The 22,657-nt window shown below is 43.3% G+C and overlaps 1 protein-coding gene across 3 annotated transcripts in view; it reads right to left on the bottom strand.

Annotated features, from left to right (window-relative positions):
- EXOC6B (exocyst complex component 6B) overlaps positions 1–22,657 on the bottom strand; it is a 607,862-nt gene that overhangs the window by 10,650 nt on the left and 574,555 nt on the right. For all 3 annotated transcript variants that reach the window (XM_035001312.1, XM_035001314.1, XM_035001313.1), the window contains one exon: positions 2,433–2,545. In XM_035001312.1, coding sequence (XP_034857203.1) covers positions 2,433–2,545 — 113 coding nt within the window. The remainder of the gene's footprint in view (positions 1–2,432; positions 2,546–22,657) is intronic.

The following is a 22,657-nucleotide window of genomic DNA, read 5'->3' as shown; positions in this document are numbered from 1 at the left end:
AAAGAAAGAAAGAAAGAAAGAAAGAAAGAAAGAAAGAAAGAAAGAAAAGAAAGAAAGAAGGAAGAAAAAACACTCCCTACACGTAGAAGGTGTTCATTTTAACATCTTATGTGATCATGAATTTCATGACTCCTTGAATCCGCCCAGAGACGGGGAGCCAGAGTTGGCTTTCAGCTCCCATAAGGAAGCTCCCCAATAAGGTAGGAGAAAGGGAGGAAGAAGGTAGTCCCTGAACCTCAGAGGCTAGGAGTTCTTGGCCATTAAGGCCTGGAGTTGGGATTACTCAAAAGATAAACTCAAGTGCCCTGACGGCTGATGGCAGCATGCTGGTTTGTGTCCTGGGATGCTCCCAAGCCAAAGGGGGTTCCCTCCCCTTGTCCCCTCTCATTCTGTAAGCCTGGGATCCTGCTATACTTTGGCTATGGCCACCTCTCAGTGACACTGGTGCCTCTTCTCTTTCCTGAATGTTCTTAGCAGGTCTCTGGGTCTTCTCATGTCTCACTCTGCCAAGAAGCACCAGGTTGAAAAGGAGAGATTGTCAAGCTCTGGTGGTAGATCTGGCTGGGGCGAAAGCAGGAAAGGGTCAGCTAAAGGGACTGATTCCTATGAGGCTGGGAAGTAGGGATTTTAGTGATCTGGGTGGCCTTTGCCCCTACTGTGTTTGGGAGGAAGCTTTTAAACCCTGCTGATTGCTGGGGATAATAAGCACATGGCTTTGTTACTGTTAGGCCTCCAGAATGCTACAGAGAGGCTTATTATTTTAGCCTATTGTTGATACACAGAAAGTGGATGAGGCAATATCTCTTAGATCTAGAGATTCTTAGGAACAGACAAGTAAAGGAATGTTGAGAGAAGGAACTGGAAGGGAATCCCACAGCCCATTTGGACACATAGTGAATACGACATCTAAACACCAACTGAAAGGCCCAACCCTCATTTCAGCTGGGATTAGGCCTTGTCTCTAATAAAAAGTTTCCCCCCGGGAGACATAGGTTCCAGATCTTAACGCCATGGGCTTCACCACCAGGAGGTGGGGGAGACTGCTGAGGAGCTCCCTTCTGTCAGGGCTGAGTGTCAAGCTTTGCACTAGCAAGAGTATAGAGTGTGCCAGGAAGCTGAGCACCAGTGGGGGAAAAATTCCCTGCCACCACCTCCAGCCCCATAGGAATCGGTATGCCAAGGGTCACTCGAAGGACCAAGGAGAGAGGAGACAGCCAGCCAGTTGGCACCAGGCTAGTTTAGTAGATTAGTATGTCAGGGTGGAGACAACTCACAGGGTAAGGATTTAGTGTAGTCATTAGTGTCAGTGAGGAAACCAGAAGGACTTGCCTCAAAGTGATGGAAAAGGCCCAAGTGAATAATATACTTACTCTCTAGAGATCCTAAGGAGGAAGGTCATTGGGAGAGAGAATCAATGGGAAACAAAATGGAAATATCAGTCTGGCTTGGTCTGGAGAAAGTCGCACCCCGGGCTCTTAGTTTCTTGGCTCCAAACACATTCCTCTGCATCCTGCTCTTGCCTACTTCCCATCTCCTCCCCTTTCCCCCTTTTAATTGCATAGTAGGGAGCCTTTCCTACTTAAGGTTCCACTCTGACCTCCTAAACGCTGATCCGTGGTATCCAAGTTCACATATGGCCATATATGTCCTTGCTGTACTGTTTAGATGCAGGGTACTCTTCCAAGAAGCTGGCAGTTAATTAGTGTGATGACAAGAAAAAGCTTCCCTTCTACACGGATCTTGGTCTCTGGCCTGCCAGCTCTCAACTAGGTTAGGAAAAGCCGGAGCTAGGCTGCACAACAGATCCCAGCATCTGGGTGATATACTGGTTAGCCGGGAGACGTTCCGGAGCTGGCTAACCCAATCTCCGTGGTGGCACCTCTGCTGGCCAGTGACTGCCCAAAGCAAGAATGAGACACCTTGTCCAACACAGCTTTCTTGGGACAGTCGGCACAACAAGGCTCAATTTGGCAGGGAGTGGGAGGGGGTGCTGGTAGAAGGTTTCTGGAATTCCGGAAACTTGTCTGCTAGAAACCACAGAAGCCATCTTCCATGGGGCTCTTCTGCCCATTGTCCCCAGATGATTGGGGCCAGTCTCACTCTGTTCACCAGGCGGCCTGAACCCAAACTTAAGGCATCTTCCTTTCTTCTCTTGTCATCGCTAGTTAAAGAGATGTTGCCCCATTCAGCTCCAAGGTAAATGCCAGAGTCCACCTGACCCAAACTGGGCTTAGCTTCTTGGGGCTCAGGAACTAAGACGCTACAAGAAGAACGTCAGCCTGCCCAATCCAGTGGTGGAGACTACTGGTAGCACTCACAGCAACTTCAAGAACAGGGCCTCTCTGCTATCTTTGGAAGGTACTGGCAAAGAGAAAATCGTCCCCGACCCCGATCCCCACCTCCCAACAGAGACCACCGGACTGGGTACTCACTTCTCAAGCAGGGTCAGAGCGGTCACTGGGTTCACTCGCAGGTACTTGCAGTTGGGCTGACCATAGTCAGCAAGGTAGGTTGACCAGTCCCACTGGATGAAGAGATCCAAAAGCTGTAAAATATTCAAACCCCACCCCAGGGATTAATCAGACAAGACAAACCAGGATCTCGGAAAACCCCTGACATCCTTCACTGCCAGCTAACGGTAGACTTGATAAATAAAAAATTAAAATGTAGTAAGAGAAAGAATGGCTAAAGCCTGGAATGCACCTACGAAAATAAATGAGTAATCGGTAGAAGGCCGAGTCGTCTCGGCCATAAGCATTGTGATGCTGCTAAGACTACAGGCCAACATTTAGCTCTCAGGGGTGGGCCTGAGACTGAAGCAAAACACAAGACTGTCATAATAACCGGTCACTTACTAATTTAATAAATACTTATCAAATGCCTTCCATGTGCCAAGCACCATTCCAGGAGCTCAGAAGTCAACAATGAACAAATGAAGGTGGCTACAGTCCAGTGGCACATATGTACTGTATAACCTTTGAGGTTAAAAGGTGAGGGCTCAAGAACCAGTTTCATGACTTGCTGCATTGACTTTGTCCAAGTTACTCAGCTGATACCCTGAGATATACTGAGAAAAAAAAAAAATATATGTATATACACACACATATATATATATTGATCTCTGGCCCTGGTTACTGGCATAGAGCTCCTAAAACCCTTGTAATTTCCTAAGTGATAAGAATACTAGGAGCATCTCTTGTCCTAATATCAGCCTTTGACCTCTGTTCTTGACACAGACCTCCTCAAACCCGTGTGATTTCCTGGGTGGCAGGAGTGTCTTTTGTTCTAACGAGGTGACCCTGGGCGGGCTCCCGGATAAGGCTGGTCACTGACTGGAAAGATCAAGCCATGATTAGAAACTTGGAATTTTCAGCCCCACCACCTATTCTCTTGAGAAGGCAGAAAAGCTGAAAATAGGCCTCATGATCCATCATGCCCAGGTGGTGAAGTTTCCATAAAATCCCTAAAGTATGGGGTTTGGAGAGCTTCTGGGTTGGTGAACACGTGGAGATTTGGAGAGTGGTGTGCTTAGAGCACGGAAGCTCCTTCACACCCTTTCCCCTAGACCTTGCCTCATACATCTCTTCCACCTGGAGGCTCCTGAGTTATGGCCTTTTCCAATAAACCTGTGATCTAGTAAGCAAGGTATTTCCTGAGTTCTGGGAGCTGTTCCAGCAATTTAGCAAACCTGAGGAGGAGGTCAAGGCAATCTCCCATCTACAGCAGTTGGTCAGAAGCCCAGATTGACAACCAGGTGGCTTGTGTCTCAATTGGGGGGAGGGTCTTGTAGAACTGAGCCTTTAACCTGTGGGGTCTGACGCTGTCTGCGGGTAAACAGTGTCAGAATTGAGTCGAACTGTAGGACATCCAGCTGACGAGGGGAACAACGTCCACGCATTTGGTGACCAGAAGTGTCAGAAATGAAATGTTTCATGAGGGTAGTAAAGGAGACTCGGAGGAGAAACACAGTAGGGAAGAACTGAGTTTTTCCCTACGTAGAACACAAAGAACTGAGTTTTTCCTTTACAGATAGACATATACACATGCCTATAGTATGTAAACAGGACACAGAGACAACACAGAAACATGGAACTATGGCATGAATGGATCACATAGAATTACGTGAGGCAATCTGTGTCGCACCTATGTGGACACTGGCTCAGTAGATGAAAACTAGGGCCACGGGAGGTCAGGACTGGAAAATGGGCTTAGTCCATGGTTGAGGGCCCAGAGCCCGGCACTGGGATCAGGAGTGTTCAAGAGGAATGCCACGGAGTTAGGAGTGCCAACAACTAGATGGGTCTAAGAAGATAATGAGAGCACTCTGAGGGTAAACTGAGTTCTGAGTCTGGGGGAGATTCTGATTTAGAGAAACTTAAATAAATTTTGTCAAAGGCTTTGGTTCCCAGCTGGATTTAGCCTCAGGTTTTCACCCTCACCCTAACAAATATTTAAAAACTGTAACTGAGGGTGCCTGGGTGGCTCAGTTGGTTAAGCGACTGCCTTCAGCTCAGGTCAGGATCCTGGAGTGCTGGGATCAAGTCCTGCATTGGGCTCCCCACTCAGTGGGGTGTCTGCTTCTTCCTCTCACCCTCTCCCCTCTCATGCTCTCTCTCGCTCTCTCTCAAATAAATAAATAAAATCTTAAAAAAATAATAAAATAAAAAATAAAATAAAAATAAAAACTGTAACTGAGTAAAACTAAAAAAGAAATCCGGGCATTTCAAAGGTAGGAGTGATGAAAGGGAAACTGTTGGCTCCCCTCTGTAAGCTTCTAGAGGGGGTAAAGTCCCGTACTCACATTGCTGCACAGGAGGAGGGCCCCCTAAGCAGTCCTTTTAGCAATGAGATACATGTAAAGGCTTTGGGGACTCAAGATCTCCCTTTCCAAGAGGTAACTGTTGATGAAGGCATCTCTCTGTACAGAACAAAGACCAGAGAGGCCTAGAGGCAAATCCAATGCCAGAGCCTGGGCTCTAGGCACACCTTCCTCCCCTGTCTGTCTTCACTGTGCAGCTGGGCAAACAGGCACTGTGGGCCTTGCCCTGCTTGGCCAAGCCTCCTCTTCCAATCATTCTTTTAGAATAGTTGTTATAAACCTCCTCAGGCAGGACAGGAATTGGCTGACGTCCCGAGCCTAAAACTGAGAAAAGCCCCTATCCCCTCAGCCAAGAAAGGGGTGTTAAAGATGAGGGGAGACGGGGAGAGAGATGGGCAGACATGTCGGTTGGTCTAGGCTGGCCTGGCCCCAAAGGGCCCTCTCAGGCCTCTTTCAGGTCAGGCCTATTTTAGTTGGCAAGTAAAAGGGCTTCGACCACATCCTTTCACTGCCCCAAGGCCTCACAGAGCTCTGCTTGAGGAGAGAATTTTCCCTGACTTCCCCCTCTCACTGTGGTGTTTCTGTGCTGTGGTGCCCGAAGACCACACGGGACAGTCCTCTTTACCTGCTCCCAGGAGTGCGACAGACACTCAGGGTGTCCCTGGTTCTGCAGTCCTCCCACTACTGTGCTTTACAAACACAATTATGCTTTTTCCTCAAATCCCAGGAAAAAACTATGAAAAAAGATAGCATTCTCTTAATTAAAATTTCTTTTCAGAAAAAGGTGAAAGACCTGGGGGAGCCTGTCATTGTTTGCACACTAGGGAGCGAATACAAAAAAAGTGGATGAATAACAAGTTGAAGTGGAAAATTCGGAAAACCCAATTTCCTGAAAGTTATTTTAGGTATTTTCAGGTGTACACACACACACACATAGACACACACAGACATTTGATGAAACTACCTTCTCTATTAATGAATTCCTAATTTCTGTGATGGAATGAATGGTATCCGTATTTTCTGATTTATTGCAAAGAATGCCATGTCCTTCTGGCTGCTGACACCTGGGCAAATCACCAATGGGGTGTGGAGAGTAGTTCATGATTTAGCTCCACAGTTTTCTATTTTTATCTTCCTGCCCAAGTCTCTCAAGGCCAGTACTGAGCCTAAAAGCTCTGGGATGTCAAACTACTTAATTGATCCACTCTGGGCACGAAACCTACACAACTCTATTAAGCTCAACCAGTCCGAGCCTGTCCATCACACTCTGGGTCTGTGTTGCTTTCCACAGTCCTTTCAGGGGCCAGTGCCTAAATCTTATGGCCTCCTCTGAGAGAGATGGGCATAGACTAGAGTCTGGGGGAGTACTTAAACCAAGTTGCCTGCATGGGGCACGGTTCCACTGGATTCCACGGAACAGTGTTAGGAGGCCAGGAGACCCAACAGGCCTCTTGATCGACACAGCACTATGATTCCAGACTGACTTGCACTTGGATGGATCCCAGTCTGAATCTCCACATACAATGGCCTTGTTAGAGCTCAGTGATGTCTCTCTCAGCGATGCAAAACATTCGGTCATCACTAATGATCCCATTCTTTTTAATTGTAAGATTTTTCATTTGGAAATAATTCCAAACTTATCACAAGGTTGCAAGAATAAGCATAGAATAAAGAACATCGTATGCCTTCCTCCCACATCCATCATCAACATTTCACACCATATGCTCCAGCCTTCGAGTGCTCTTTCTCTCTTTACACACATGGGCACACAAGATCTTTCTTTTCTGAGTCCCTTGAGAGTAAACTGCATGTACCATGGCCCTTTATTCCCAAATACTTCAGCATTCCTAAGAATTAGGGATATTCTCTTGCATAACCATAGTAGTTTTCAACTGCAGTAAATTTAATACTGATACAGTCCATATGCTAATTTTAGAAATTGAGCCAATAATGTCCTGTATAGAGACTTTGGTTTTGGTTTTGCTCCATTCTATCATATCGCTTAGGACGAGGTATTACATTTAGTTGTCTGTTGAGTCTTCTTTAATCTGGACTATTTCCACAGCCTTTCTTATATTGACATTTTTGAAGAATAGAGTCCTCTGCCTCCTTTTCCCCACTCAGTTTTGCTTTTTTCTAGTGCTTTCTCATAATAAGATTTAACACCTGCATTTCTGGCCAGAATTCTCCCTCAGTGCTGCTGTATACTCCTCAGGGGATCCCGTCTGGAGGTATACACTGTTCATTTGTCTCTCCTTGGTGGTATTAATTTTGAGCACTCAATCAAGATGTTGTCTGATTTCTCCCTCTCTAGGTAGTATGTTTTCCTTTGCAACCAGTACGCAACAGGGGAGACAGTTTAAGACCACGCAAATATACAGCTTCTGATTAAAATTTCCCCTCAGATTTAGCATCCATTGAAGATCCTTGTCGGCTTCAGCTTCACTATGATGGTTGCAGACAGAAGGCATCCAACTTCTCCCTTCCTTCCACATTCATCACTCGTCGCTCAGCACTTTTCCCCCATTAACTTATGTATTTATTTATGGTATGGGTTCATCGGCTCCCATTTTCTCAATGGCTTATATTCATTACTACACCTAATTATTTTGGTGCTCAAATTGTCCCTGATTGGTCTGGAGTCTGTGTCCTGTGAGAGGCCCCATATAGTTTCTGAGGAGTGCTTACTTTCTGGCCTAATAAGGTGCTGTATGCTTGTCTTGCATCTACTGTGCCCCAGCCACTTCTCTGAGGAGCTCTGGTTTCTTTTAGTGGTAATGTTATAGAGACCAGGAGTTGGGTGCTAGGTGTGGCCATTGCTCCTGGAGCATTTTCATTCTTTGCTACTGGGGGCAAACTGTGGGGAGGTAAGCCCTTTCAGCGGACAGAGCTAGGAAATACATGCATATAAATACACATATACGTATGTGTGTGCACACACATATATATATGCATACATGGGTGTAAGCACGTACACATACATATTTTAGAAATGATGAGTTTACACCAACACCTCCAATTCTAATCATTCTTAGAGTTCTTTCTTGCCTTCCTCTATTCTGTATTTGTACATGCTTTCCTCCACAGTGAGAATCCTGGCTCTCAAGAACATCATCTCAGTTACTAATTTGCTCAAACCTATAATATATCTAAAATAGGTTCAGAACTATTTGTATATACCATTACCAAAAAAAAAAAAAAAGCTTATTAAAAAAAAGAGCTCAAGATTTGCTTGCAATTTTCCCTCCCAACTTAAGACTGAGTGTACAATCAAATACTGTGTTTCTAAGTCACTTGGGTTAGTTCTTCTTAATTTTCCCTTCAATGTAGTTATGGTATTCATCTAAATGCAACTGGGTTCATTTGCGCCCACTTGCTTTTAGTCTCAGGCTCCTCCCTCTCTTCCTTGTTAATTTAATTTTTTAAATATGTAGGACATTAACATGCTTCTAAAAGTCAACTCAGAGAAGTGTTGTTCCCTCCCTTGTGGTATCTCTTTTACCCCAATTCCTTCCATGCCTCACTGGTAACCAACTCCACTGGTTTTGGATTTGTCTTCCTTATGCTTCTATTTGGGAAGATAGGCAGAGGCACCTATGCTTTCTTATTTCTCTTTCTTTCTTTCACAGAAAGTAGCCCATTGTATATGCACTTTAAGAACTCTTACTTCTTGATGTTTATAAGTAGGTAGATGGAGAAGAAGAAAGGAGGGTCAGAGGTGGAAGACCGAACTAAAGAGCACTTCCAGGATCTTTATAATTTGAACATCACCTTGCAATTTTTACCATATCCTCATGCTCTGTGTTCTTATTTACTTAACACTTTTTCTTTGTATCGATTCATGTTTTGATCGTAAGAAACATGTAAAAGAACACTTGACATCACTATCACAAATAGGGAACCCATTCCTACTTGCCATAAATGGAAGATGTCCCAAATACTAGCGCCACCATGAGGCGCTGTCCCCGCCATAAAGACTAAAAGGGAATAGCTTTGGACATAGTTTAGCGTTTCATGGTGCCTCTGGGTGCTATCTAAACCTGCATTTTGAATACCAGAATGCCTTCTGGACCTCCAGTATTCCATCTACCCTGTTTTGGGTTTTTGGGTTTAGGTTGAGACTTCAGCCAAGAGTTCAGTGATCCTTGTCGGCTTCAGCTTCACTATGATGGTTGCAAACAGAAGGCATCCAACTTCTCCAGCTCCATCCAACTTCCTTCCACATTCATCACTTGTCGCTCAGCACTTTTCCCCCATTAACTTATGTATTTATTTATGGTATGGGTTCATCGGCTCCCATTTCTGTGTGCCTGGAACAGAATTAAGTGATCTGTGTGTACCAAGGAGCACTTACAACAGAAGTTTTAGCCAAGTGTCAGTCTCATTATGAGAGAAGATCAGTGTATGCACGACTTCTCTGTCCTGGGCTGGTCAAGAGGGTCCAGAGCCAAGGGTCTGCTTTGGCTGGTAAGGCCTAGCAAGCCTGGCTGGGCTGGGAAACCTGCTAACACACCCAAAGGGCAGTTCATTTTGCTCACAACCAGGTATCCTCATTAGCGTGTTTCCCTGTAGTTGGCTTTGGTGAGTTCTTACTTCTGCATCAGAACATTGTTAGAATTCCTGATTCTGCATGGGATGACTTCTGATAGGATTTACAGAACCACACTTTGGGCCTGCACTGTGCTCAATCTATTTATATTTAAGAGTTTTTTTTCCCTTTTTAAAAAAAAAATTATTTTTAAGTAATTTCTAGACCCAACATGGGGCTCGAATTTATAATCCCAAGATCAACAGTTGCATGCTCTACCGACTGAGCCAGCCAGGTGCCCCTATATTTCTTAAGAGTTGTATAAAAATTATAACCTACTAACATTTAAAAAGTTTAAATGAAGTTTTAATATATACTCACAGGATTTGAAACAGTAATAATAAAACACATTTGTTTGTCTCAGATGTTCTTAATGAACATGCAAACCCACTGAATTCAGCCAATGTTTTTAAAGCATCCACCATGTGCAAAGAACAGGACTGGGCCTTTCAAGTGCCATTAAAATAAATGGTTTACCCTCATATAGGAGAATAAAAGAAATCAAGAATAACTGTAATCCAAGCCAAATCAGCGAAATGCTATTAAATGACATACTGACTATTCCTCCCTTTTGAACTATCAACTGAACATTTTGCAAAATTTTTACTTATCACAAATTGTGCTGCAAACCACAACACACACACACACACACTCTCTCTCTCTCTCTCTCTATCTACATGTGCTTTAAGTTTAATGCCTTAGAGGTGGTGGGAACATCTCAGTGATATTAAATACCAGTTAGATTTCTATCACTGCCATAGAGTTCAATATGGAAATCTGCCTGCATTTTATTAATATCAGTGGAGATTTTTTAAAATTTTTTATTTTGAAATAATTTTAGGCTTATGTAAAAGTTGCAAAAATAGTTTAGACAGTACCTCTATACCATTCACCCAGCCTCTCCAATGTTCACATACTACATTGCCATAGTATAATGATCAGAACCAAGAAATTAACATTGGCACAATACTATTATCTAAATATCTAAACTATGATTTTATTCTGCTTTCACTAGATTTTCCACTAATGTCCTTTTTCTGATCCACTCCAGGAGCCTGGATTGAATTTACTCATCATATCTCCTTCGTCTCTTCCAATCTGTCACAGTTCCCCATTCTAATCTTTCAAGATAGATACTTATGAATAGTATATCTTTGGTCTTTTATTTTATAGACTGTCCCTCAATTTGGGTCTGCCCAATATTTTCTATGGTTAGACTGAAGCAGTAGCTCTTAGCCAAGGGAGAGCTTACTTCCAAAGGGACATCTGGCCATGCTTGGAGACATTTTTGGTTGTAACGAGTCTGGGGGTAATGGTGGTGGTGGTGATGCTGCTTCTAGTGGGCAGAAGCCAGGGATGTTGTTAAACGTCCTACATTGCTCAGGACAGCCCTCATGACAAAGAATTACACAATCCAAAATGTCATTAGTGTTGAGGTTATGCATTTTTTTGGCAAAAACACTACAGAAGTGATATTGTACCCTTTTTAGTGCATCAATATCAGGTGTACATGATGGTCACATCTCATTATTGGTGATATCGATCTTGCTTGATCACTTAGTTAAGGTGGTGGCTGATGACTTCCTCCACTGCAAAGTTACTATTTTTACCTTTGTAACTAATACACTTCTGGAGGGAGTTATACTTTGAGGCTATGCAAATATCCTGTTTTCCCTCTAACTTTTGTCCACCAACTTTAATATCCATTGGCAGATCCTGTCTGCAACAATATTTATGGTGTGGCTGACCATTTTTCTCATTCCTTCTGTAGTTAGTAATTGGAATTCTTCTGTGAGGAAAAGTACTGTCCCTTCTCCTCCATGTATTTATTTGTCCAATTATTTATATCAGTATTACCTCATGAATATTTATTTTATTTCCTGGGTTTTAATCTAATACGATCATTATTTATATTTTGTTTTTCAAATTATTCCAGTTTTGGTCATTAGGAATTCCTTCAGATTCACTTTCCAGTGTATTTTTGACCAGTCCTACCCTTTTCTGAAGACTTGCTTACTTTCTGGCACTAAGATGTTGCAAGCTCATCTTGTACCTTCCCTGCCCCTGCTCTGCAGTCAGTTATTTTTCTAAGAAGCTCTGGTTCCTTTTACTGGAGAATGGTTTTTAGAAGCCAAGTTCTGGGCAATTAGCATGCTCATTTCTACCGGGGTGTTACTGCTTCTAGGGCATCTCAGTGGACAGAGCTAAGAGATATATGTATGTTTACTAACTTGCATGTAACAAACACATCTATATTTATTTCTGTATCTATTTATGTATCTATATTAAAATCATGAGTTCCTATCTGATATCTCTGATTGCAATCCCAACACCACGGGGTTCATGCTAGCCTTTCCCTCTTTATTACTTCTTTCTCTGACAGAGAGAAACCTGACTCTCATTATCTATAATATATTTTACTTATTTGTTCAATCCCAGTATAAAGTATTTTGGAATTGCTGATCCATGCTCCTGTGAGAAACAAATTTACTAACTAGAGTGTAGTATCTATTTTTTTCTTTTTGTCTTTAGGCTTATAATTTCCACTTAAGATACTGGTTTTTAAATTACTTGGGTTAGTTCTTTTCTTCCTTACTCCTTTCAGTGTGGTTATATTATTCTTTCATAATTCAGTTAGACTTATTTTTCACTGCTTGTGTTCCATTTTGGATTCCTCCCACATTCTGGTTGATTTTTATTATTTATTTATTTTGGGGAATGAGTCAGAGCTATATAAAAATTGTACTCAGAAGTATCGCTCCCTCCTGATCCCAACTAACCTGTTCTAGTCTCTCCACTTCTTTCTATATCTTTCCTATCTACCCATTGCACGTAACCAATTTAGTTTCTGGTTTATCCTTCTTTTATTACTTTTGTACAGATGAAAATACACATGTACATTCTCTCTCTTTTTTTTTTTTAAGATTTTATTTATTTATTCATAAGAGACAGACAGAGAGAGAGCGGAAAGCCCGATGTGGGACTCGATCCCAGGACCCTGGGATCATGACCTGAGCCGAAGGCAGACGCTTAACCATCTGAGCCACCCAGGCACCCCACATGTACATTCTCTTATACCCTTTTCTTTCTCACTTGAAGGGTAACATATCATAGACCCTCTTTTGTGCTTTGCTTTTTTCATTTAATGATATGTCCTAGAACTCTCTCCATAATGCTAATTTCTTATTAATGATCATATTCTTGATTTATTCATATAAATGCTATTTTTGTAAACCAGGTAAGTCATTTCTCAAGGAATAGGACAGACATTATGTTTTGGGGCATTTAACATAAACTGGCGGCACAGGAGAATATTCGATATGCACAGAGTAGGACATACTAATAAATGTTAGGGCTACTTCATCAAAAGCAAACTCAACCAGTCATTAATGATGCTTTGACTGCAAACAGAGTTATCTGTCCACGGTATTTAGCAGAAGAGGACAACTAAAGTAGTGTAGTAGTTGATGTGACACTTTATAAACTACATAGGTTAACAAATGTAAATTATATCATTACCGGTTATTATACAAAAATATGTACAAGTGGGAAAGGATAGGACAAGGAAAGACATTTGAATCATGTTATATTAACCAGCTGCTATAATAGACTGCCTCTTTTTTTTTTCCTCCTATATGACTTTTAATAGGGTTTTGGCAGTTCTAAAGTTGTCTTTACTATATTTCTTAGTTATTTCAGAACACTCCCATGGTTTAATAGGACTCAAGTTAAAATTCTGATTTCATGGGGGATGTAGTGGGGAGGACCAAGATCTGGAAAGGAGAGGCAAGTTGCTGAAAATCACGGGATAAATATGTGGTAGAGATGGCTTAATGGCTTACACTCCCCAAGATGCCACAGCTGTTTATTTTTAAAAATCTTCATTGATCCAGGGGCACCTGGGTGGCTCAGTTGGTTGAGCGTCCAACTCTTGATTTCGGCTCAGATCATGATTTCAGGGTCATGAGATTGGTCTCCATGTTGGGTATGGAGCCTGCTTAAGATTTTCTCTTTTCCCTCCCCCTGCCCCCATGCATGTGTGAGCATATGCGCATGCACACACACTCTCTCTCTCAAAAACAAACAAACAAACAAACAAACAAACAAACTCATTGATTCAGGCTCTGGGTTGGGTACTTGGCTGAGGCTAGGTCAAACTTCTAAACAGACTTTCTTTTTTGCAGGGGTAGCTGAGAAAGACTAGAAAAATCCAAATGACTCAAAGTGAAAACTAGTCCAAGGCCACAAAGTGAGTTAACTGGACAGAGCACAGAGAGCATTATAATAGCAGAACAAATGCCAACTTCCAGAAAAGGTCTTTGGAATGAGATATTAAGATAAAGTAGGGCTCTGTTGATCTTGGTTAGTGCATACCAACATACATGCTTCTCTAGCAGAAAATGTACAAGTAATTCAAATGGATGAGTTATGCATGGGTAAAGGAGTAGAAGGAAATCTTCAAGTAAGAATTATAGATTAATATTTAAGCAAACAATTCTGTTGGTGCCCTTGTGCTCACATAGGCAGAAACGATTGCCCAAAGAACTCAGAAAGCAAAGATGAAATGCCCTGACGAAGAATGCCCTGTCTGTTCCCACTACTGGACTAGTGCTTGTCAACCAAACCAATTCATATCATGCCTACTCTTGGGGAAGAGAATTTATGTATGTTTTTTGCCTTCACTGCAAATTTTGTGATCTGAGCCTCATCTCCCATGTAGATGGGGAGCTCGCCAAGGATGGGGATGTTTTCTCCTGACTACTCCACAGTGTGGACCAGCATAGGGTTAGATTCCCAGCAGACAGTCAACAAAGACATGTTACATGGAATTAAAATAGGTGAACTAACATTTTGTAGGTACAATATTGGCTAGATGGTGGGCCAGACTTGTAATGTGTGTTTTGCACAGGGAACTTTCCAACCTAAGGTCCTCTTGACCAGCACTAGAAGGGTGGTTGAGTGAGGAAGAAGGAAACATCAAACAGGAGAGATAATACCTATCACAGGTGAGTGGGAGCCCAGCCCTGGATATGTGGTTTCGAGGTTCCAGAGGAAGATCCCTAGGACTACCAAATGGGAACTCAGCAGCTGTTTGGCCCTGAGGTGACATCTGGGCTGGCTCCTAGTGGGCAGCGTGGGGCCTACCTCACCTTAGGGAAAGCTTCCTCTTACCAGAATGTCTGCAAAGATTCCATGAGAGTAAAGGATCGTAGGAGCTAAGGTACACACAGACAGACACAGATACAAAGACACACTGACAAAAGCCGCACCTCTTTCCCCTGGGGGTGCTTTTCTTTACATGTTTTCTCTTGAACAGGCACACTGAGTCTTGTAGAGAATTGTGCTCCCAAGGGAGCTGTGTCCTTGAAGTAAACGTGCTGTACAAAATCCTGAATTTGTACATTACATATATTCCAGAAGAATTCTTCACGTTTAAAGAGGAGAGACTATAAAATGAGTCCATATAACTTACTCTTCTGAGGCGTTTAACATATAATCTCACTGACAAAATTCTAAACATGCTACCTCTTCAGCACATGACTGCTATATAAAGTACTGTAAACTGACTCGAGAATAGTAACACACAGAACACGAAGGCAGGCACATCTTTTGTCTTATTCCCTGCCCTGGACAGGATGAAACCAATTGCATCATTATATTTTTCATAATCACTGACACACAAGTGCCTTTTAGGAGGCGGGTTAACACAGCAAAAAAGAGCCTCAGGCTGGGGGTTCCCTGACTGACGATATGACCCCAGATAAGCCACTAGATCTGGTTATGGAATCATAACAGCTCCTACCAACAGCTGAGGGCAGATCAAGAGAAGGACTGTGAAAAGCCCACTAGGGAGCATGGAATTGACTACCGGCCCCTTCGTGTTCACTGCCCAAGATCTCCCTCAACTCCCTGTCCCTGACTGAAATCTGGGCAAATGGAGGAAATAGAAAGCAGGAATTATTTTAACAAACCTAAATTGAGTACCAACAATGTATCAGGCACTCTTCTGAAAGGATAATAAGATATCTCGAGTCTCCAGGAACTCAGGCTGATAAGTAACAGATACAAAATGATGTGAGCACCCTAAGAGGTACTCTAACAGAGAGCAAAAAAGTTCAGAAGAAGGGCATCTAAGCCCGAGCCAGGTAGGTGGGGACTGCCTTAGAAGTAAGCAGGACAAAAGAGCAAGTGATAAATGGACTCACATGCTAAGCTAAGGAGATTGAATTTTAGCCTCGAGGCTTCTTTCCTTGTTTTCATCAAAGCTGCTATCTGCTTTCTTCTAGATCACGGGATGGAAAACTACAGTCACCACTTGTTTATGTAAATAAAGTTTTATTGGAACACAGCCATGCTCATTGGTTAACATATTATCTATGGCTGCAGTGCTCTAAGAGCTGAGTTAAGTAGTTGTGACAGACCAAAGGCCTGAAAAACCTAAAATACTCTCTATCCAGTCCTTTACAGAAAAAGTTTGCTTTAGATCCAGGCCAGGGAGGGCAGGGTGCTCTGAAACTTTCTCAGATGTGAGATGTCTAATATCTACTAAATTAAAGAAAAGACAGAAAGAAACTGGCTTCATGGAGACCCTTCTGATTGTAATGAGGGGGCAAAAACTTCATTATCTTAACATCTGGCATCAGCATTCTTTTAAGGCAGAAAAATGGATTTGTATCTTGCTTTGTAAGATCCCCAAGGTGCCAAGACATGTGGTAGAGGAGAGGGAAGGAATTTGTTTCTGGAGAGAGCAGGGAGCTGATTTAAAGAGAGGGGACTTGGGGCGCCTGGGTGGCTCAGTCGTTAAGCGTCTGCCTTCAGCTCAGGTCATGATCCCAGGGTCCTGGGATCGAGCCCCGCGTCGGGGTCCCTGCTCGGCGGGAAGCCTGCTTCTCCCTCTCCCACTCCCCCTGCTTGTGTACCCTCTCTCACTGTGTCTCTCTCTGTCAAATAAATAAATAAAATCTTTAAAAAAGAAAAATAAAGAGAGGGGACTCAATACGCGTGAGAAGGGCTAAGAAGGAAGTTCCTACTGGTATTCTGGCCCCAAACGACTTTGAAGAGCTGGGATATCCGATAAGTGACTGTTCTAAAGCTGTTTGCTGTGTAGTATGGGATATAAATCTCCCCTAACAACCCATGCCCTCAATCCTAATCTTTGGACAAATCGACTCTGTTCTCAATTGCTTGGGTGAGTGAGTTATTTATTTATTTCTTGAGGAACTCAAAGAGGCTATGTTTCACACCTAGAAAGCTGTACAACTGCACCGTGGAAATGGGAGCTCAGGGAAGAAGACTGGACGTTTCTAGAGATTCACACAAATCCCAAGAAGGCCGTGGGATTTTCCACAGGCCAAGGAACCGGGGTGGAGAGAGGTGCCCAGTTCCTCTGCAACTCTCTAGGTTAAAGGGCTCTGGCTTGTACCTGAGTTTTGCAATGATGGCTGCTCAATGGGCTGGCTCCCGGGCCTTGCAGAAAAGATCGGACCTCCTACTCCTTTCCCCCCTGGTTGAGTGAGGGCACGAGAAGGGGCCAGTAGGAGCTGTGCAGTCCCCTGCTCTCCCACCAGCCCAGCCGCCAGGCAGGGGTGGAGGCTTCATTAAGCTCTTTATCAGAGACCCACTGCACATCAGCAGCTTCCCCTGAAAGGGAACATCACTCTGAGAAATATTTATTTGCCTCATAAATGTGGGTTTATAGGTTTGCTATCTAAACTTTTCACCTCTGAGACTACCTTGGTAAAGAGAAAAAGAAAGCCAGGGAGGCTGAAGGCTTTCCCATTGTCATCAGCTGGTGCCCAGGGGGAGACTCCCAAGTAAAAATGCCATCACCAAGCATTCCTTTGTCAGAGACTGTCCTGTAAGGCCATTTCTCATGGATGACAGCATCTGTCCTGCTGCAGGGGCAGAAGGACAACCTATTATCACGCTGGGTGATAATAACCATACTGTACGTACATGTCCCAGGGGAGGATGGGAAGCCTTTGCCACAGGCTCACACACTTGGCCCTTGTCAGGGTGGGAAACGCAGGCGGGTGTGGGTTTTGGAGGGAGTTGCTGCCCCAGATGTGGTGGGAGAAGGAGGTCGGAGCTGCGGACCAGTGTTCACTCTCTCGGCATACTGCGACTTGTCCGAGGTTCTCAGTTAAGTGGATTAGGGGCCATATTGTCGAGTTTTGAGTAAATACCCTCCCTCTCTGGGAGTACGTGGTTTAAACCCCTGCCTCCTGCAAGGAGACTATGGATTGAAGATAATCTTAACAGTGTGCATATAAGCAAACACCAAGGAAATGGCCGAGCTCACAAGTCTCTGTCATGTGCAAGCTCTTTCTCATCCACATTACAAAGTAAACACAATGATGAGCTAATCAGATTTGATAAAGCAGCCCTCCAAATTTGAAATTATTAAAAAGGATATTTAAAATAGGATTTGTATCCACACTTGTGCATAATGAACTTTCCTCAGCCTAAGTACATATTGTGCCTTGAAATATCAACGACAGGAATGTGTGTGCATACTCCGTCCGATGGGCTTATGCACAAGCCGACTTCCAGAGGCAACGATAATGTTCTGTCTCTTACACTGCAATGGGGAGGGGCGCTGTATGTGTGGGACCGCCCTTTTGTAGCTATTCAGCATCTAATTGCAATAAATTGTTAACAGATTGTTATATATACAAATATAAGGGCTGAGTCCTTAAGACTTTTCGCCAACAGTGGTGGCCAATCAACAAAGTTTGGAGACACTGGTTAGATCACCTGAAGGAAAAATATCCAACATTCATAATGACAATGGTCTGTCTGGGTTCTCTTTTATAAATGGATAAATTAAGAAACTTAGTTGTAAAAAATTACTTCTTGCCTTATATGAGTCATTACAAATTACAGCCCAGGAATTTTATGGTAGGCATAAAAAATGTATCTAACATTAAAGGACAGTAAAGCTGGGAATGTCCTTGTACCCTGGGTAAGTTTAGAATACACTAGAATCTCAGTGGTCTGGGAAATATGCTTGGGTCTGGACAAAAGGCTTGGCCTAGACAGCCAACTTCTGAAGACCCTTAGCCCAATCAGATACGCATTTGGTTAAAACCTATTTTGTTCTGGGTTTGAGGGACAGGAGATTGAATAAAATTGCTACTTGGATTCCATTGCCAAATTGTAGAACTAATCAATAGACCAAGCAAAGAAGCACGAGAAAAGTGATTCTCAACCACCAAGGGATCCTTTCTGTTCATTTTCCCTCTAGAAACTCCAAATTTCAGAAGGGTTCTTCTGCCTCCCAAAGACTGTGTTAAGTAAACACTAGTTCCTAGGAAGGCCACAGTCTCGGTCCCCTTGGGGTTGGTGTATTTGTTGTTTTCCTTGTCGTTAAATTTCTTTCCTTCCTTTCAATTCTATTTTCCTAATTATATTAATGTGTCATTTTAATGAGGCACCTCAAGACCATTTTGGAAATAGGTGGGATTAGACAAATTTGATAAAAATTGCTAGTGAGCATGGCACCTGCCCTTGAGAGCCAAATGAAGGGCCTGGACAGTGAGTACAGTATGTGCTCAGAGCAAGGAAAGATGGGCACAATTTAAACAGAGAAGAGAGAATTTCAAACAAGAGATTAATGGATACCACGGTGCAGAAATAAGAGAAGCTGAGAAGTGTTTAAAGGAAGAAGAAACTGGACATTCTTTGAACACCTACTATGTGACAGATACTGGGCTGGGCATCTACCTATTTCATTGAATCCCCAGGAAAATCAACAGCCTAGGGGGTAGGTATCTCATTTTACAGATGAAGAAATGAAGGCCCCCAAAGGTTAAAAGAACGGATCGAAAGGAACATATTCAGAAAGTGATAGAGTCAGGACTCGGAGGCAGCCTAGTGTGATTCCTGAGACTGGGCTCTTCTCTTTGTTCCCTTTTGGGCCTCTCCACGGCCTGTTGATATACAACCTGGCTGAGCAGAGGTGCTCCCAGAAGGAGCAGTAGTGGGAAGACTAAAGAGGTAGTAACAGAGTTGAACTTATTAGAGTCAAGAGTATTGACAGTCTAAGGATTTTTAAAAAAAATTTTATATCCCACGGAGAGTGGCAGCATTTCAGCAGCAATCTGTTCGTTGGATCAATAGACTCAAGGAGAAGGTTTTCAGGCAGGAAGATGGGAGGTGATGAGGACCTGGACTAGGGTGGCAGCAGGACGGCAGAGAAAAGGATGGCCTCTGTATCAGGTCCGACGGGAGGACAGGAGACTGATGAGTTTTGCAGGGGGACAGGGAAGACTCAACCATGAGCGAGAGGCAGTTTTCAAAATCCGTTTCCATTAGGGACCAGGCAAGCAATACGAGTGAATGAATCAGGCAGGTGGCCCCATGACTGTTCTCATTCCCAACAAAAGCAGGTGAATCAATACGGCTCTGGGTTCTCGCACCTGCCTTTTGCTTAAACTCTGGAGGAGGTGAATAGATACGTCTTCTTTTTGCTTTGTCTTTGCTCACCGTGAATTTTATAGACAGACAGCAAGGGTGGCCAGGGGCCCATGGCAGGTCCAAAGTGACCAAAATCAGTTAAGGCTCACGAAACAGCGAAACCTTAGAATTACCTAACTCCACACCCCACTCTCCTCACCACAAATATCCCTCCTTTTCTATCAGAATCTCCTTCTAGAATTGTCCTCATGTCAGAAACTGTCACAATATTACTTCTCAGAATTCTCATTTGAGAGAGGAACAATTTTTGCTTGAATTCTGCCTGGCATTTCATAAAAACAGTCTGGACACCCAACTTTTTCCATTTGTTCTATATTATGTCTTGGCTAGTAACATAACTTTCTTCATCCTGCTTTCCTTTGCTAGCTTTAAATGTATTCCTTTGGCTTTTGAGGGGTTTTCGGACTCCCAGAGTAGCAGACAGAAGGCCAGTCCTACTACTAAGCAGGACTCCTCTCAAAACAACTTTTACTGACAACCATTAGTGTCCCTTCCAGCTCCAAGATTCTCAATCTAGGGAATTCTTTATTAGGACGTAAATAGCTACGGGACAGAGAGAGTTGTTCTCATCACTTAGCAGGAACGGGGCTGCTAAAATGGCAGGCTGGGAGGAATTGCAGAGAACAGCGCCATTCCTTCGTCTTATAGAGGAGGAAATTGAGATCCAGAAAGATTCATGATAATGAGCAAAGCTGCCATGAATGGGGCTGGGGTTAGAACAGAAGCATGTGACTTGTAGCCCACTTTTCTTTCTACTACGTGCAGCAATTTAATCAGCTGGTGGAGAACCGGAGTCCCTGAGACCAGAATACAGGTCAGATGTACACAGAGGTGACGGAGAAGGAAAGGGAGATTTTTTTTTCTTAATTAAAAAAAAAAGGTAAAAAAGAATATAAAATTTATTTTACCCCTCGTGAACAGATGTTAATGACTTGTCTACTTTACTTTCAATCCTCCCTTTAAAGGACTGAAACATTCTAAGTAAAGGTGAAAAACCCCTGCCCTTCCTCTGTCCCTTTTGCCTGCCTGATTTTGTTATGTATCCCCTACAGGTTTTTAATGCTTTTGATAGAGAAACTACATATGGTAAGGTTTTGTGTTTTAGTTTACATACACAATATTGTACCCAATGCTTGCAATTTGCCTTTCTTCATTCAATATTACGTCTTCAAGATATCTCCATGTTGATCCACGGACACCTAGTTCATTGGCTTTAACTGCCAAACGGCATTCTCCACTGTGTAAGTGGACTTAAATATACTATGATGTACGTTATCAACTCAGCGATGGGACTTTGTAGGATCGTGTGTCCGGCTGACAGGGGAGTCTCCTGAGCGGAGCACTTGCCTGCACCCAGCGGGTGGCAGCATGCTAGGCAAGCACGGTGAGAAAGGGTATCGCTCGATCTGTACCACCGGCCATATCCGAAATGATGTAAAAAAGGCCACTTAGTGGGCCCACTTCAATACCCCTGCATTTGATACCACAGCAAGCGGCACAGAGAAAACTCAGATGACCAGTCTAGACCAAGACTCTCAACGAGATAAATGAAAGGAAATCTCTCTCTTCTTGGGAAAGGTCATGCAGAGGAATAAAGAAAGAGGAACAGTAAAGCTGAGGTCAGTAAGCCCACTCTGAGCAGAATTAAGATAAACACAAAATATTTCCTGTCCGAATAGTAAGCATAGAAAGTTATATCCCCATTTCTGAGCCTCTGGGAATGGATCAGGAAGTCTCTGCAGGATTTTCAAGGGTATTTGAGGTTGACCAGGGGCGGTAGAGAAGGACGAGCTCTGCTTCCATAGCTCCTGTCCTCTATTTCCCTGAAATGGGAGAAACTCTCTGAAATCTTCCAAGAAGCACCCAAATGTCCATTAGCTAGTGTTTGAACTGGGTGGGAAGGAGACATGAGAAGAAGAAAGAAGCCTCCTTGGGGGAGTTTGATATCACTCTCAGGGGTCCCGGGATGGAGAGATTTCTTCTCCTACTCTGCCCAGACAAGCTCGGTCTTCCAAATTCTTGTCTGGCCACAGCAATAAGGCCTTTCGTCTGTGATGCCATGGGAGCCTTTAGCCAACACGAGGTCCTTGTTTTCATCACCCCTGGGTCAGAGTCAGGCTTGTCGTGGAGTTCTCGAATTAGTATAGTTTTCTGACTCAGTTTCTCAACCAGTTATGTGCCTTTGTTAAAAACCTGCTCTAATTTATTACACAAGGGTAGGGAGAAAGATATAGTAAATGAAAGCACTTGCAAATTTCACGGTGTTATTTTACTTACTAACACTATTATCACTCAAAGAGATTTTTAAAACGCAACTAAACATTACCCTTCATGAACTTTAAAGCAATCAAACTTATCTGCCTTTCGCTTCAGTGTTGTTGACTGGAGCCCCTGGCGCTCCTCCAAGCTACAACTCCCCTGTCCTGACCCCAGAGCCATCGTGTCCATACTCTGTGAGCCGGGGCAGATGGACATTCTCCAGTTTAGCATTTGTCCATGTGGCTTGCTCCCTGGAGCAGAGTTCCTACAAGGACCTTAAACAAGGGCCAGATTATAAGCTGTGGTTTTTTTGGAGGGGACCACCCACAGTGTACATGCCATGACCAAGCTGTGGGAAAAACAATTTATCCTTTCACCTGAGATCTCTCCCACATCCACAAGAAACCCCTCCCAAAGGAGATACCACGGGGTACTGGCAAATCACCACCATCTCGTCACCCAGCCCCATCCCAAACCTGAAGGCATCCTCTGTAGCAGCTAAATATTCCTGC

Source organism: Mirounga leonina, unplaced genomic scaffold (assembly GCF_011800145.1).
Source record: "Mirounga leonina isolate KUSES-001 unplaced genomic scaffold, KU_Mleo_1.0 Mir_125, whole genome shotgun sequence".
Taxonomy (NCBI): Eukaryota; Metazoa; Chordata; class Mammalia; order Carnivora; family Phocidae; genus Mirounga; species Mirounga leonina.
Note: the sequence above shows the minus strand (reverse complement) of the source record. Positions and strands in the feature narration are given on the sequence as shown.